We start from the raw sequence: 16,756 nt of genomic DNA on the forward strand, positions 1-16,756 counted from the left end.
GATTTTTTTAGATAGAAAACAAAGCGATCGGAATATCTGGATTTAAGATTTAAATTCCCCAATTCTAACTAAAAAACACCACGGTACTGGTGCTGTTAAACCACTTTTGGTTGCGAACCTAGGGTCAGCGTGGGCTGACTATCCCTAATTCTTTCCGGTAGCTTAAGAGCCGGAAGTTTACTAGGCTTTTTTATTAGGGAAGCTACAGGCTAAAGCAACAACAGCAATCCTGGTTGTCGACTAAACAGAGGTTTTTTATAAGCCTTTACCAATTAGTGCAGGGTTTCTTAAGCTGGTATCCGTGGACACCTCAGACAAAAAGTACGTGGACTATAGTTCCAGAGGGTCCATTAAGGACTAATTGAAATTCAAGTATAGTTTTAAAAATGGATTGAATATTTTGAAAGAAAATAGTTTTGATAAAAAACAATTTGCGTCTTAACATCAGGTTTAGCACGTCTACGTATTTTATGACGTTATTTTAAAAATATCATTATGGTTTTTATTCGCTACTCATTTAGCACGGAAGTTTACATTTCAAATTCGGCCTTTGGTCGAGATATTTTAGTTCAATCTAAAAATGCACCGGAGGTAATTGGCCCAGGATTATTCAGTTATTGCTTGAAAAAATAAAGTTTAAACCTTTATCTAACTTACTTTGCAGTATTATATTAGGACACAGCAGTAGTCCAGGAATTTAAGTTATTGGGGTCAGATATAACTGAAAATGATAGAAGTTCGTGTCAAAACGTCTTAATCAAGACGATGTCGATCTACTCGGCCTTTTTGGCTTCGAGATTCATTTTCAGGCTACATTACAATTACGTGCATTTCAAAGGTCAGATATTGTATAGAACATATAGGCCTATATTTAGTCAGCAATGAAATCATCAGTATATTTAACTTTTTACGTCGCACCAATCAACAATATTAGATTAATAGATCATTGTAGTGATTTATTTTAATTGAACAATGTGTGATTCTAAGCTGAAACAAGAGGAAGAAAATCTTCAACGACCTTACGACGATATTAAGGTAATCTTATGAAAAACCACTGTTTCTTAATCAGGTGAATGGTTCACCCCAGGGTGAATAAAGTTTTTGCAGGGGTGAACCAATCAAAAGGGGTGAATAAGGGTGAACCGTCAGAAATCATTGATATCTTGCGAAACAACCTAAGTCATTTTGTGCCGTTATATATAGACGAGATAGTTTGATCATATCATGAGACAAGGGTGAATGAAATCTGATGATAGATGCTAGGGGTGAACAAAACTAAAAAAGTTTAAAAAGCACTGTGCAAAACAACTGAATAAATGCATTAAAATGGCAATAGACATAACGTCTTGATTAACTCAAAACACAAATGGGCATATGTCACTATTTATGTCGTTTTCTTTGTCTCGTGCTTCTCTGTTGCATTTCATTCTGTTCTGACACTCCGATTCAAATTTCTCGGAATCTCTGGTTATTGTTGACGTGTTGTTCCTGTCAACCGTTTGTTACTTGTTTATATGGTGTCACGACAAAAGGTTTTGTTCAGTCGTAAGACTGCCAACTGATTGTCGTAACATCATTAAAAAAAGATCTATATATTTATATTGCATCAGCGTTTATTTAGATTTGAAATATTTAGATTAAAATATTTTTTATTATACTTCGAATGTTATTCTAAAATATATGAATTGATAAACGCCCAAACTAAATAGTAACATGAAACAAATATCTTGCACCTTTAAAAAGCGCCTATTAATCGTAAAACACCCTTCAATTATTGATGCGCATAAATTGCACCACAGACACCTAATACCCGTTTTTACTGAAACTTTTTAAAATATGATAAGCGTCAGTTGAACTATTCTTCAAGTTGAATATTGAAAAGAAATAAAGATTGATTCTAAACGTTCAAAATGCTTCCTACTTCAGTACGGGCTTCGATATTCATTCTACGTCTAACTACAATCTCCAGCCATTAAGTTAAACCAGGGGTTCTTAAACTTTTTTTACCGCGGACCCCTAAAACTTTTTTTTGCTTCGCGTGGACCACAATAGGCAAAAAATTTCAAAAAATGACGTCATTCTTGACGTCACATTACAAATAAACTTCATAAATCTGTTGATTTTGTTCTAAAAACTGTGAAAGTGAAATGAAGTTTTAATACAGTCAGTGCAAAACCGTTTGGTTTTCAATAAAACTGCTTTCTTTGAAAAAGGATTACTTTTTAAATAAACACTAATATTTCAATTTGGCCTCCATGGAACCCCTAAAACTAATTCACGGACCCCAGTTTAAGAACCCCTGATTTAAACAATATGGTTTTCGATTTGTTCCTCTGCGTAAAGCGATCACGATATAATCTTAAAGAAGGTTTGTTTGAAATTAACCGAAAATCTTGAGTTTAGATCGACTTTGAGAAAAAGTTTGTGCTGAGCGTCACAGTCCTCAGATGTCGGGATGTTTCGGTCAGCTATCTTCGAGATAAGCGTGAGTACAACAGTGATTAAAGTAAGCTGGGACGATCAGGAAGGGGTTACGTTTAACAAGAAGTCATCAAACTCGTCCGCAGCATATTTTCTAAATCACCAAACTACGACCCGCTGGTCAAATGATCCGGTCCGCGGAATATTTCCTCAATAAACATGGAGTACAGTTAAAATGTTGTCCAATGCCAATCGAAACTAAATTTTAATAAAATTTTAAAATGTACAACAATTTTTTTTTAGTTTAAATTTTCACCTCAAATTTTTTTAGATTATTTTTTGTCCTAATTTTTTTTTTTTAATTCAATTTTTCGCCTTAACTTTTTTTTAATTCAATTTTTTCCTAAATTTTTTTAGATTCTATTTTTACCTTAATTTTTTCTTAATTTTTTACTTTATTTTAATTCCGCAGTGGACGACCCCGATCCCCAAGTTCGCGTCTGTGTTCCCGACTTTCCTCACCCAAACATCTTCACCACGATCGCAAAGTCCGACTCCCCAACATCCGAGATCAACGAGACCTTCAGCTTCGTTGCACCAACAAGCTTCTACACAAATCGGACGCCATTTTTGGTCCAGATCTCGCTGTCTGACAAAGATGTTTTGTTTGATGATGATCTTGGAACGAAAGAGATCAACATCCTTAACTGGGAGTTGGATCTTATCCATGAGAGGACCCTCATCTTCGGAAGTGTAAGTTGGGATCCAGCTAAGCCTGGGTGTCCCATAATATAAAGCGCAGTTTTTTTAAATATTAACTTACCAAATGTATTTTTGTTTACAGTATTTACATCTTCCTTTTGTAAGCTAGAAGCTGTGGTTAGACAAAGTTAGCATTTGTAGAATTTGCTAGTTACAACCAACTCATTTCAAATTATAAATGAAAAAAGCAAACAGTATTTCGACTGTCGAAATACCTCAAATATGGTACTTATGGATATTGTTAGTATTTATTTTATTATTTTTACAGCACGGAGAGGTGGATATTGAGCTGATGCTAACACTGAGGTAATTAAAATAATACCAAAACCCTATATTTTTAAAAGTGGCCTTAATCCAAAGAAAGCTTTTCCAGTAAGTCAACAACAACTCTTTAAGATCAAATGAGTGTTCTTTTGCGAAACAAACAAGTTTTCCTTTTGCCTGCTAGCAAACTAAAAATCATAAAATAGCGATAATGTTTTAAAATATAAGGCTTTTTAAAAATCTTATAAAACGCATAAACGAGCAGATTCATAAATATTTAAACCCAAAGCTTCATATTGACAGTAGTATATTATACAATAACTTTGGAGCATAATGGTTGGAGGTTTAAGTGAGGCGTGGATATCATAGCTCGTACAGAAGTAAACGTTACATTTTAAACTTTTCGAATAACTCTATTCGAAACCGTCAAAATGCTACCTACAGTACTTCTGTATGAGCTATGATATTCATACTTCGTAAACCAAAAACTGTTTAATAAACAAATTAATAATTTTAATTTTTTACATTTTTTAACATTTTTTTCTAAAAATAAACGCAAAATAAGAGTGTTATAATTCCACAGAGAGCAACCCGATTTTCGATTCGGTTTCGGTCTTTGCGAGAAAGAGCGCGAGTTTCGAATCAGGCGCTTGCCGATTGTCCACCAGAATCTGAAGATGCTGATTGGTCAAGACGCGCCACGTGACTTGGAAGAGGCAAGTTGATTGGACGATGGATTTTTAAACGGCTGGCGACAATTTAACACGTGCACTGGAGTATTGGATAATATGGTTTTGCTTAGTGATGTCTGATAGTCGATATTTTATTTTTATACCAATGCCCGGTATATACGTTTGAGCCTGTGTAGCTCAGTTGGTAGAGCGACCGTCCCGGTATGACCGAGGTTGTGAGTTCGAACCTCACCATAGGCTAGTTTTACGAGGAGGGAGGGTGCAGCAGGCAACATTGCTCCATACCTCTGAATGGGCTTTTGATTCTTCAGTCTTACTAAAAACTCCAGGTATTATGCTCCAAAGGTAATACAGTGTAGAATCTCATTTTTATTTTACCCGCGGTATACACAAGACAAGTGCTTAAAAGCTTACCAGACAGCAGCTAATGGTGCTATGGTTGTTTCTCGACTTGCTCCCTTCTAAGCTTGTGGAGATCAGTTGGTAGAGTGACCGTCCCACTATGGCCGAGGTCGTGAGTTCGAACCTCACTACAGACCAGTTTTACTGAAAGATTTCGGTTTTTACACTATATTCTTAAATTTTCATTTTCAGACACCTGTGATATCTTTGTGTACTTCTGGAGGTGGATACAAAGCTGTGGTTGGAGCTTCAGGAGCAATGGAGGCTTTAAAAGATGCCGGCATGCTTGACGTTTTCACATACGCCGCTTCACTATCTGGCTCCGCTTGGTAGAATACAAGCTCGTCTTAACGGTTGCCAGTTCAAGGATAAAATCATAGTGCTTTAGGAATACTATTATAGCATTTTAGATGTGAATGTAAAATGCATTTTCTTGTCTGCTAATTCTTTTCGTGACATCGTTCGCTATGATTACGCTACAATTTAACGCTTTGGCGCAAGCTCTTTCCACTACAACTGAAAGAAACATATATATATATTGTGAAATAATTAAATTTGGTTATTCTCAGGGTTAAGTTAATTATTTTGTCTGGCATGGTGAAAATTGATTGAATACGTTTTCACCCAGGTACTTAGAGGCAATATACGCCAGACAAGGATTCAATGGAGAAGCTTTTGACGAATTTCAAGATTTCTTGAAGAAAGCAGCTCAGGAAGACTTGGTATCGAAGATGACGTCTGTAGAAACACTTTCTAAATATTTGTAAGTGAAGCCTTTAGGCGTTTGTGTAGGCTGTGTATTTTCGCAATGGTTTGGGTCATAACAAACAAATGGTTTACCAAAACTTGTAAATAGCGAAAAATCATGTTCTTAGTCTGTGACAAGATCGAACTCCCGACCTCGGCCATGCCTAAACCGTATTTTTACCAAATGTTTATCTTGGGACTGGGTTTCATTGAAGTAGGGAACTGGGTTTTATTGAAATAATCCAATGTCTTTATTTAAATAACATTTATACGCCCATAAAACAGGTAACAGACCTATTAAATTTATTTGCATAAACATTTTGTTTAAGGTTTTTGCGAATACAAAGAACATTTTTTAAGAAGCCAGCCACTATTTTATCTTAGTGTGACAAACACATATAAAAATAATTTTGAAAATGCGGTGTTGGCTCCTTAAATAAACCCATTGTATAACTGACGACAACCCCAACAAATGTAGGTTAAATCTTGTTGACCTTTCTCGAAAACTGTCTCGGGAAAACAAATGCTTACAACGCGAGGAGACGTTTTCGACACTTTTTTAAAATATGTCGGACTCACCCAGGTGGCTTACCAGTAAAACAGTGGTTTTGCAAATACATGTATTTCATAAATTATAAATGCAGGTTTGGGTGGACTATGCACGGATCTGTAATGCAGCTTGATAATGAATTGTAAAGCCAAAAAGGTCGAGTAGATCGACATCATCTTGGTTGAGACGTTTCGATACGAGCTTGTATCATCTTCAGTTAATGTGACTGAGAAGCAATTCAAGCATCACTTATAAAAGACGATCTACTTGACCTTTTTGGCTTTGCAATTTGTTGTCAAAATGTAGGTAATTTTGTTTTTCAGCACAGAAGCCAAAAAGAAAGTGAGATTGGGTCAACCGGTGACACTTTGCGATGTTTGGGGATTCCTTCTCGGCGAAACCTTTCTGGGAGAGAATGTGAGTTGAAGACTTTATGATGTTTTTGCAAAAAAAATCTTATTTTACTCATTAAATCCACCCGATTATCCATACAGAAGTTGGTGGCATTTTGAACGTTTGGAATAATTCTTCATTCATGTTCAATATAGCGAGAAAAAAATGAATACAGATATATTCGAACCGTTAACAAAATGCTTCCTACTTGTGTATGGGCTTTAAAATAGTTTTTGGTTTCAAATTCATCAAATGTTGTGCGCATGCGCAGAAACTCGGTTTGTGCCAATCAGAAATAAGGAGCTACGTTGAAGGTGGGAAAGTCCCATACCCGCTACTGGTTTCGATCCACGTGAGGAACGATTTGCCAGCTTCGCAATTCCACGGTAACATAACATATTTTATTTGCACGTTTGTAATGGTTTTGAAAAAACAGAATGCAAAGAAACGAAGGAAGTAACGTTCAGGGTGATGAAAGACCCGGAGGTCGCCATGTCAGCCAACGTTTGAAACACGATAGATTGTATAATGTTTACTGCGAAAAAACACAATACTGCAGAAAGGGACCAAAAGGGTGTTTATGGGTTTGGGAAGGGGTTGGACAACTCTGCGATTGTTTGCTGCTTGTTGTTAATTGGCGTAACGACAAAAGGTTTTCTTCGGTCATAAGACTGCCACCTGATTGTCGTTAAATTAATAATAATAAAAACAAAAACAGCTGATACTTTATTTAAATAACTATTAATTATCTCATTTTATTTAACGCTGTGCATGACTTTTAGTTAGCTTCTGGTTAGTTTAATGTAAATTCTTCCCTCTATGTAGCGACAGCAAGATGTTATGAAGTAAAGCGCGATCAGAAACATTGGAAAACCACTGCTTTTACGCAAATGCGTCTCTCGGTCAAAACTTTATATAAATCATTTCTAACCTTTTTTTAGCTTATAAAGACCAGAAAATTTTCTTTAATAAACTCATAGATTAAAAATATTTTAAAGCGATATATGATTCGCTTCTAATGTTTTTTCAGCTTACATGGAAGCCTCGCCCTATGAGGTATCATTCCCAAATTATGGGATTTCCCTGACCCCAGAAACGTGGGGTTCCGAGTGGAGCCGGGGCATTTTGACCCGGAAGTACCCCGAGTACCCCTGTCACTTCCACATGGGGGTCACAGGGTCCGCTTTCGCAGTGCTGGCGACTGCTAGCCGAAAAACTGGGGAAAAAGACCAAGATTTTGTCAAATTTGTTGGTGAGATTTTGCTTTTGTTTAGAATTGCTAATAATGTTTTTTATGAATTAAATTTTTGGGTTTTATGCAGAAGTTTGTTTGTTTAATTCCAAATATCGCCATTTAAAAATTTCCACCTTTTTATAATTGAGATATGTTTCAGACACATACAGTGATGTAGATAGATTATAAAAAGGTGACAATTTCTCAATTTGATGAAATTTAAAATTTCGCTCAGAAGGCAAGAAAAATCCAAAACAGTTTTGCCCTAAAAAATGTAAACAATTTTGGCCTGTTTAAAGGAGTGATAAGCAAGGCCTAGCTTGGATTCTTCAACAAAAGAGAGGAAAAAATAAATGATAAAATTTCTATGAAGTGTATTTCATTTGATAAACCAGTTTCAGTCGTCTGACCAACTCGCAAAATTTAATTAAACACAGAGGCACCATTGGATTTTCGGCTATTGAACAAAATTTTTGTAGTGTCCCTTCTCTTGCTGCTCCAAGCGCGTGATTATTTTGCTATATGGTTAATCCAGTCCCGTGTATGTTGAAGAGTCATACCAGGATTGGCCATAAATTTGCGAAGATTCGTGATTTCACTAAACGGTTTGCCCGTCAGGAAAAAAAAGTTTTAAAACCAAAGGTTTAAACTAACTACTTAGTAGATTTCACAATAGATATAGGCAGACCTATGTTGGTAATACCACCTACTTTTTGTATTTAATAGAAGATACAAGAATTGAGGCACAACGAAAGAAGAAAAATCAGTAAAATGATTCAAACTTGGTAAACCTGATTGTACTCTTGCTTACCTGTTTTCTGTAAAACCATTTTGCATTTTTGTTCTCTTAAAATCAGAAATGTTGAGTTTAGGGAAATTAAATAACACAATCTAATCAGCTTAGAAATAGCCAAGTTTTCAATATAATTTTTGTTTCAACGTAAATCTTTATCTGTATTTTTTTCTCAAATTCATATGAATTTAAACGGGATCAAAATAAAAGTTACGTTATGAAATATTATTTTACACAATGACATCGAAAAAGAAAACGCATTTCAATTTAAAGAAACATTTCATCTTTATTTTTAGTTGGATTCTGAAGATTTACAAGACAACGATTCTTCTGGTAAATATAAGTTGGCGTTATACATTGCATTAAACTTTTAAATATTTTTTTTTAAAGTGATATTTGTGGGAAATTTTGAATGCCCGACTTTGGAAATGTTATTCCTATAACGATACTCGATATTTTTAGCACCACGATTCGATACGATACGACGTCATTAATACGCTTAAACATGCGAAGTTGGTCAAATTAAAACGCGCAAACGTAATGTGGTTAAGTTTAATTGCTTTCAGTTGTTAACTTACAGATTTTGTCAAATTATTTTACTGTAAAGATATAATCGCTTCTTCAAATCATGTCTGAAATTCTTATAAATTTCGAAATCGAATCAGCATCGATATCTTAGGATGGACAAGTACCGATACTACCACTTGGCATCGGGTATCGGCTCCGATTTGATATTATCGGGCGAATACCGATACTACCACTTGATATCGGGTATCGGCTCCGATTTGATATTATCGGGCGAATACCGGTACTACCACTTGGCATCGGGTATCGGCTCCGATTTGATATTATCGGGCGAATACCGATACTACCACTTGGCATCGGGTATCGGCTCCGATTTGATATTATCGGGCGAATACCGATACTACCACTTGGCATCGGGTATCGGCTCCGATTTGATATTATCGGGCGAATACCGATACTACCACTTGGCATCGGGTATCGGCTCCGATTTGATATTATCGGGCGAATACCGATACTACCACTTGGCATCGGGTATCGGCTCCGATCCGACATTATCGGACGATTACCGATACTACCACTTGGCATCGGGTATCGGCTCCGATCCGACATTATCGGACGATTACCGATACTACCACTTGGCATCGGGTATCGGCTCCGATTTGATATTATCGGGCGAGTACCGATACTACCACTTGGCATCGGGTATCGGCTCCGATCCGACATTATCGGACGATTACCGATACTACCACTTGGCATCGGGTATCGGCTCCGATTTGATATTATCGGGCGAATACCGATACTACCACTTGGCATCGGGTATCGGCTCCGATCCGACATTATCGGACGATTACCGATACTACCACTTGGCATCGGGTATCGGCTCCGATTTGATATTATCGGGCGAATACCGATACTACCACTTGGCATCGGGTATCGGCTCCGATCCGACATTATCGGACGATTACCGATACTACCACTTGGCATCGGGTATCGGCTCCGATTTGATATTATCGGGCGAATACCGATACTACCACTTGATATCGGGTATCGGCTCCGATTTGATATTATCGGGCGAATACCGATACTACCACTTGGTATCGGGTATCGGCTCCGATCCGACATTATCGGACGATTACCGATACTACCACTTGGCATCGGGTATCGGCTCCGATCCGACATTATCGGGCGAATACCGAACTCCACTTGGCATCGGGTATCGGCTCCGATCCGATATTATCGGGCGAATACCGAACTCCACTTGGCATCGGGTATCGGCTCCGATCCGATATTATCGGGCGAATACCGATACTACCACTTGGCATCGGGTATCGGCTCCGATTTGATATTATCGGGCGAGTACCGATACTACCACTTGGCATCGGGTATCGGCTCCGATCCGACATTATCGGACGATTACCGATACTACCACTTGGCATCGGGTATCGGCTCCGATTTGATATTATCGGGCGAATACCGATACTACCACTTGGTATCGGGTATCGGCTCCGATCCGATATTATCGGGCGAATACCGAACTCCACTTGGCATCGGGTATCGGCTCCGATCCGATATTATCGGGCGAATACCGATACTACCACTTGGCATCGGGTATCGGCTCCGATTTGATATTATCGGGCGAGTACCGATACTACCACTTGGCATCGGGTATCGGCTCCGATCCGACATTATCGGACGATTACCGATACTACCACTTGGCATCGGGTATCGGCTCCGATTTGATATTATCGGGCGAATACCGATACTACCACTTGGCATCGGGTATCGGCTCCGATTTGATATTATCGGGCGAATACCGATACTACCACTTGGTATCGGGTATCGGCTCCGATCCGACATTATCGGACGATTACCGATACTACCACTTGGCATCGGGTATCGGCTCCGATCCGATATTATTGGACGAGTACCGATACTACCACTTGGCATCGGGTATCGGCTCCGATCCGATATTATCGGACGATTACCGATACTACCACTTGGCATCGGGTATCGGCTCCGATTTGATATTATCGGGCGAATACCGATACTACCACTTGGCATCGGGTATCGGCTCCGATCCGACATTATCGGGCGAATACCGATACTACCACTTGGCATCGGGTATCGGCTCCGATTTGATATTATCGGGCGAATACCGATACTACCACTTGGTATCGGGTATCGGCTCCGATCCGACATTATCGGACGATTACCGATACTACCACTTGGCATCGGGTATCGGCTCCGATTTGATATTATCGGGCGAATTCCGATACTACCACTTGGCATCGGGTATCGGCTCCGATTTGATATTATCGGGCGAATACCGATACTACCACTTGGTATCGGGTATCGGCTCCGATCCGACATTATCGGACGATTACCGATACTACCACTTGGCATCGGGTATCGGCTCCGATCCGACATTATCGGACGATTACCGATACTACCACTTGGCATCGGGTATCGGCTCCGATCCGATATTATTGGACGAGTATCGATACTACCACTTGGTATCGGGTATCGGCTCCGATCCGATATTATCGGGCGAGTACCGATACTACCACTTGGTATCGTGTATCGGCTCCGATCCGATATTATCGGACGATTACCGATACTACCACTTGGCATCGGGTATCGGCTCCGATCCGACATTATCGGACGATTACCGATACTACCACTTGGCATCGGGTATCGGCTCCGATCCGACATTATCGGACGATTACCGATACTACCACTTGGCATCGGGTATCGGCTCCGATCCGACATTATCGGACGATTACCGATACTACCACTTGGCATCGGGTATCGGCTCCGATCCGACATTATCGGACGATTACCGATACTACCACTTGGCATCGGGTATCGGCTCCGATCCGACATTATCGGACGATTACCGATACTACCACTTGGTATCGGGTATCGGCTCCGATCCGACATTATCGGACGATTACCGATACTACCACTTGGCATCGGGTATCGGCTCCGATCCGACATTATCGGACGATTACCGATACTACCACTTGGCATCGGGTATCGGCTCCGATCCGATATTATTGGACGAGTATCGATACTACCACTTGGTATCGTGTATCGGCTCCGATCCGATATTATCGGGCGAATACCGATACTACCACTTGGTATCGTGTATCGGCTCCGATCCGATATTATCGGACATCCCTAGTAAAACTTCACAAAGGCGCTATCTTTACATTCCGAAAGTACTTTCTACTTTCTTTTTTTTCTTTTTAACATTCTGTCTTTCGTTACGCTTCGTCGCGCACAGAAGACGAAGATGATGAAATGACGTCATCACAAGAAGGGGGGATAGCGTCTTTGTTGGAAGGAGAAAAGACGTTTGCGAACAAACTTAGGTAAGAAATCCTTAACCAGGGCTTACAAATTTATCCTATAGCTTTAAATCTAGCGAGTTATGAATACGTGGTTGTCGATTTTGGCGAAACCTGTCAACGTTTTTAAATAAAATACTGCTTAGGTTTAAGTAGCTTGATAATAAGCTGCAAAGCCAAAAGGGTTGAGTAGATTGATATCATCTTGACGTTTCGATATGAACTTGCATGATAAATAATATTTGTAAATACTATACAGTAAAGTTCGCATTATGATTTTATATTACATACAAAAATCATGCTTTAATAATGGAGCATTTTTTACCACAGTAGAGCATAATATTTGGCGGTTGTTGTAAGATGAAGTAAGAATGTCAAAGCCCATACAGAAGTTGGTAGCTTTTTGAACGTTTCGAATAACTCTTTAATCGTTTTCAAAATCTGCAACTTATACTTCTGTATGGGCATATACTTACTACGTCGTACCACAGTTTCGGAAAATTAAAACGGCAGAATGTTTGCGATCTGATATAAGGACATGTTTTCTCTGCAGAGAAGCTATAGTTGGCGGTCGCGAAAGTGTCATCAGCCGAACTGGGAAGATTCTAAACTTCTGCAAGAACCTCGAATCTCTTCAGAATCGCCAACTCGATCCATTCGGGGGAACAGAATTTGTTGGGCGTAAGTCAAATAAGCAGGTGAACAACCTGCATTCAATTCATGCATATTGACGGTTGCAATACAAACACGTTTAAGATTATGCGTTACTTTTTTATTTGAATATTAAAATAGACTGCACTTAAAATACGTGGATACTATCATTTCAACGGCAACGTTGTTTTATTGTTACTTATCCCCTCTGTAAATGTACGTCACAGCCTTAGCAAAGATTGCGTTGTTTGGCTCTAGTTTCCAAAATTACTCAGCTCAGGAAACTGTTTACGACGATGTAATTGATTCCGGTACTTTAGCGATGATACAGCTATATGATACAACAACACAACGTGTGGGAATCGAATGAACAACGTGCATTTTTGTGAACATTAACCAGTTCGTACTGATTCTAATGTTGGAGTAATCATTTTCCCGGCAGTATATGGTAGAATCCCTTTCATTAGAATCATTGGTGTCTTCATTTTTCAAGTAAGAAAGTGGCTTAAAGCTAAATCGAACAGCACCGCTTCAACTTTAAAGCGCTTCTCACAGGATGCACATTCATGTATATTGACGGCTGCAATATAAACGTTAAAGCAAACTGAAAGCATAGAAAACAATTACGCACCTGACATGTGGATACAAAGCTTTTCTTTAATAATGGCTGGATAACTCTGAGGCTGGTTTTCGAGGCTGGATATAGAATTTTGTATTAACTTAACTTGAATAGATTATTATTGTTATTTAATCTAAGAAAACATAAAAAAAACATTTATAAAACTATGTTAAGCAAGCATTATGAATTTTGTACCGAATATTCAGCAATCTACTTATAGAGGTGTCACACCCACAATACGTGGTTGAAATTCATCTACCACATGCTATTAAATTTTTACAATTTTAGCCTTTTAAGTGTCAAAATATGGTACTGCGCATGCGCACGTCAAACTGGGCAATCGGGGAGGTTTATTTAGTTTTACTCCGAATCCGAATCCAGCAAAAAAAACGACTTCGCAGCCTGGATTTTCAGCGCACTCGCGTACACCTGCAACATTTTTGCCGTTAAGGTACTCAACGAGTAATTACGCCACATATTTACTCTAATAAGTCGAGTTATTGGATTTGTTTTTGCTTGCAGCCGAGAAAGAAAAACTGATCAAACTGTTCGAGAAGAAAGCTAAACAAAATGTCGTTAACAAAAAAATGTCTACCAAGAAGAAAACCATATCCGTGGTGGACGCGGGTAAGTGTTGTGCGTGTGTAAGCGTGCCTGTGCGACTGTGTGTGTTTGTGCGTTTGTGTGTATATGTGTGGGTACTGGGTACGCATTGTGGACAGTGATTTTGGTAGCCTATATTTTTTTAATGGGTGGTTTTGTCACTGCGTCATAGAACTTTTGCTTATGGTGTTGTATGAACTGTACGGTACACTTTTATAAAAATTATAATCAATTGGCGCAATTTTATCGTTACAATGAGTTGAACCCCATGGGATAACAACACCAGCAGGAATTAAACTGAGTTTAGATACGAAACAAGGAATTTGATTCAATCTCTAACATTAATACTGTAAATAAGTTCTTCTGGTACTTTTCCTGATGAAGGAGAAACTTTGAATGACTAAAATCAGTCCTGGAAGAGCTTATTGTCTGTATATACTATGCCTGGCAGCAACAATATATTTACTTCAGCCTAAATATCCAGGTATTTTCAACAACCTTCCAGTACCCGCATTGCTTCGGCCACAGAGATCAACTGATTTGATGGTGGTTCTCGACTTCTCCGCTGAACCATCAGACGAAGACTTCACAAACCTGGTGAACTAGCTTGGTTAAGCTACTTAACACTGTTGTTACGTGCTTAATTAGCACTACAAAATTATCACCGGTTGCTAATTACGCCGACTGTAAATTCTAACATTCATTATTAATTTTGCGCCTATCGAATTTTATCGAGGTTCGCTTGATAAAACACCTTATGGGCTATTTTGCTAAATTTACATTTTTATCCTTTTGAATATAACAAGATTTTCTAAAATAATTTCCTTTCAAAAAATTCACAATTGTGATTTGTAGCAGCAATATTTTGTTCAAATCACCGTACGCAATTCTAATTTTTTATATTTTCTTTTTTTGCTCAAAACAGATAATAAACAAGAATTTTTATTTACAAAAGTCAAACCTCTACAGAAGTAGGTGGCATTCTGAACATTTCGAATAAATCTTATTCATGTCAAAATAAATAAAGATTTATTGGAAACAGTGTTAAGCATTCATTCAACTACAACCTCCGGCCATTATGCTCCAAGGTCGTTTCTCTACATTTTTCGTATTCATTTTTTGTATTAATTGCGCAGCTTTTGTTTCTAAGCAACGTTTTCTTCTGACCAGGAGTTGTTCGCTACAGCGGCCAACTGTTGGAAGGATGGTCTCAAGTTCCCGCCGGTCGATTTCTCCAAACTCAGCAGCTCGGCGCCCGCGGAGTGCATTGTGTTCGCGGATGAATACGACGACACGTGTCCAGTCGTTGTCTGGCTCAAGCTTTCAAACACAAAGTTTAGAAAGATTGAAAACTACAAACCCCAATCCAAGACCACAAGGGGTAAGAAAATCATTAAAATAACTTATTTTCAATTAGATGTTTATTTTCCCTTTTTTTCTTAAAAAGAACCAGTTTTTTACAAAAAATGTAATATTTAAAAGAAACTTTTATATAAGAAGCCTGAACAAAACTATGTGTGCATTATTTGAAAAAACCTTCTGTGAAGAAAACTTGTTTTTTGCTTTTTTGTATCAATCTGTGTGTAATAAGGTTTTTTTTAGTTAGTTTCATTGAAAAGGTTCTGCGCTGTAAAAAAAAATTGGGAGCCATTGGGATAAGAGTGTTTGTTGGGTTTGTTGGGGAACCAGAATGTTTTAAGATAAGTAAAAAAATGGCGTAAAATCCATGGAAAAACATGAAATAAGTTCATAAATATTTGAACTACCTTATAGAGCTAAATCTTCAAGGAAATATTTTGATGCGGCACTTTTATATTTGATGCTGTACTTTGCAGTTGATTCGAATTTGAATTTGAACGACTTTGTGATGTTCGGCCCGGGGACTGAGTACAAGCTCTTCAACCTGAGTTATGACGAACTGCAACATGACAGACTGAAGGAGCTGATGTACAATGTTGTGTCGAGTAATGTACAGGTAGGAGATGTGAACCATATGTGTGCTTTCACGTTTGTGAAACCTTTAACGATGACAATGAAAAAAAAGTATCAAAATCTGGGAAAAATCATTGTATTCGTATAAACTATTTTTATAATATTTTATTTATTTAATTTTTACCCGATTTTTTTGTTATTTTCATATTTTAAATGAAAGATGCATACACATAGGGATACAAGCATTACTGTATGGTTGTTTCTCGACTTGCCCCCCTCTGAGCCTGTGTAGCTGAGTTGGTAGAGCGACTTCAAATGTTATTAGTCGCATATTTTTTACATCGAACGATAACTTCAGGTTTTCTGAGGTAACTTGTTTTAAACATTCCCTATGATATAAATTTGTGACGTCATTTTTTCATGCGTTCGAATAGAAAATGATCCTATTTTTACTCCTGGTTATTAATCTATTATCTCGTTTTATTTATTTTTACAGGTAATTAAGGACGCGATTATCAAAGCGACCAACAACAAAAGAAGACGGATTCAGCGGCAAAGGGACAATCCCACCGTTAAAACGTAGACTCAAAAAGCAAGAACAACCTTGTATTTATGTTATATTTGTGATTTCGAATTATCGTACTTGTTGTACATTTCGTGGCCGATATTCGGTATTCCGGGCATAATGTATTAGCGTGTTTTTTGACACCAGTTACGCTATTGCTTTGGCCAAATTTAAGCTATTTTCACGGTATTAAAATTCCGGTGGAAAGCCTATTTATTTTCAATTGTGAATGTAAATTTTTCTCTAGTTACCT

At 38.2% G+C, this 16,756-nt stretch overlaps 1 protein-coding gene and 1 non-coding gene across 2 annotated transcripts; both read left to right on the forward strand.

Annotated features, from left to right (window-relative positions):
* The first annotated feature begins 972 nt into the window (after positions 1 to 972).
* Positions 973 to 16,521, forward strand: LOC146134805 (cytosolic phospholipase A2-like). The gene is made up of 17 exons (XM_083395660.1): positions 973 to 1,035; positions 2,404 to 2,485; positions 2,894 to 3,174; positions 3,452 to 3,489; positions 4,031 to 4,163; positions 4,734 to 4,870; positions 5,170 to 5,304; positions 6,162 to 6,255; positions 6,503 to 6,617; positions 7,262 to 7,483; positions 12,070 to 12,157; positions 12,687 to 12,814; positions 13,926 to 14,030; positions 14,491 to 14,603; positions 15,177 to 15,387; positions 15,842 to 15,981; positions 16,435 to 16,521. The coding sequence occupies exons 1-17, from the start codon at positions 973 to 975 to the stop codon at positions 16,519 to 16,521; spliced, it is 2,172 nt and encodes a 723-aa protein (XP_083251786.1).
* Positions 4,306 to 4,379, forward strand: Trnat-ggu (transfer RNA threonine (anticodon GGU)). The gene has a single exon. It is a non-coding gene; the product is annotated as a tRNA-Thr (tRNA).
* Positions 16,522 to 16,756: the final 235 nt, after the last annotated feature.

Source organism: Ascidiella aspersa, chromosome 8 (assembly GCF_963924565.1).
Source record: "Ascidiella aspersa chromosome 8, kaAscAspe10.2, whole genome shotgun sequence".
Taxonomy (NCBI): domain Eukaryota; kingdom Metazoa; phylum Chordata; class Ascidiacea; order Phlebobranchia; family Ascidiidae; genus Ascidiella; species Ascidiella aspersa.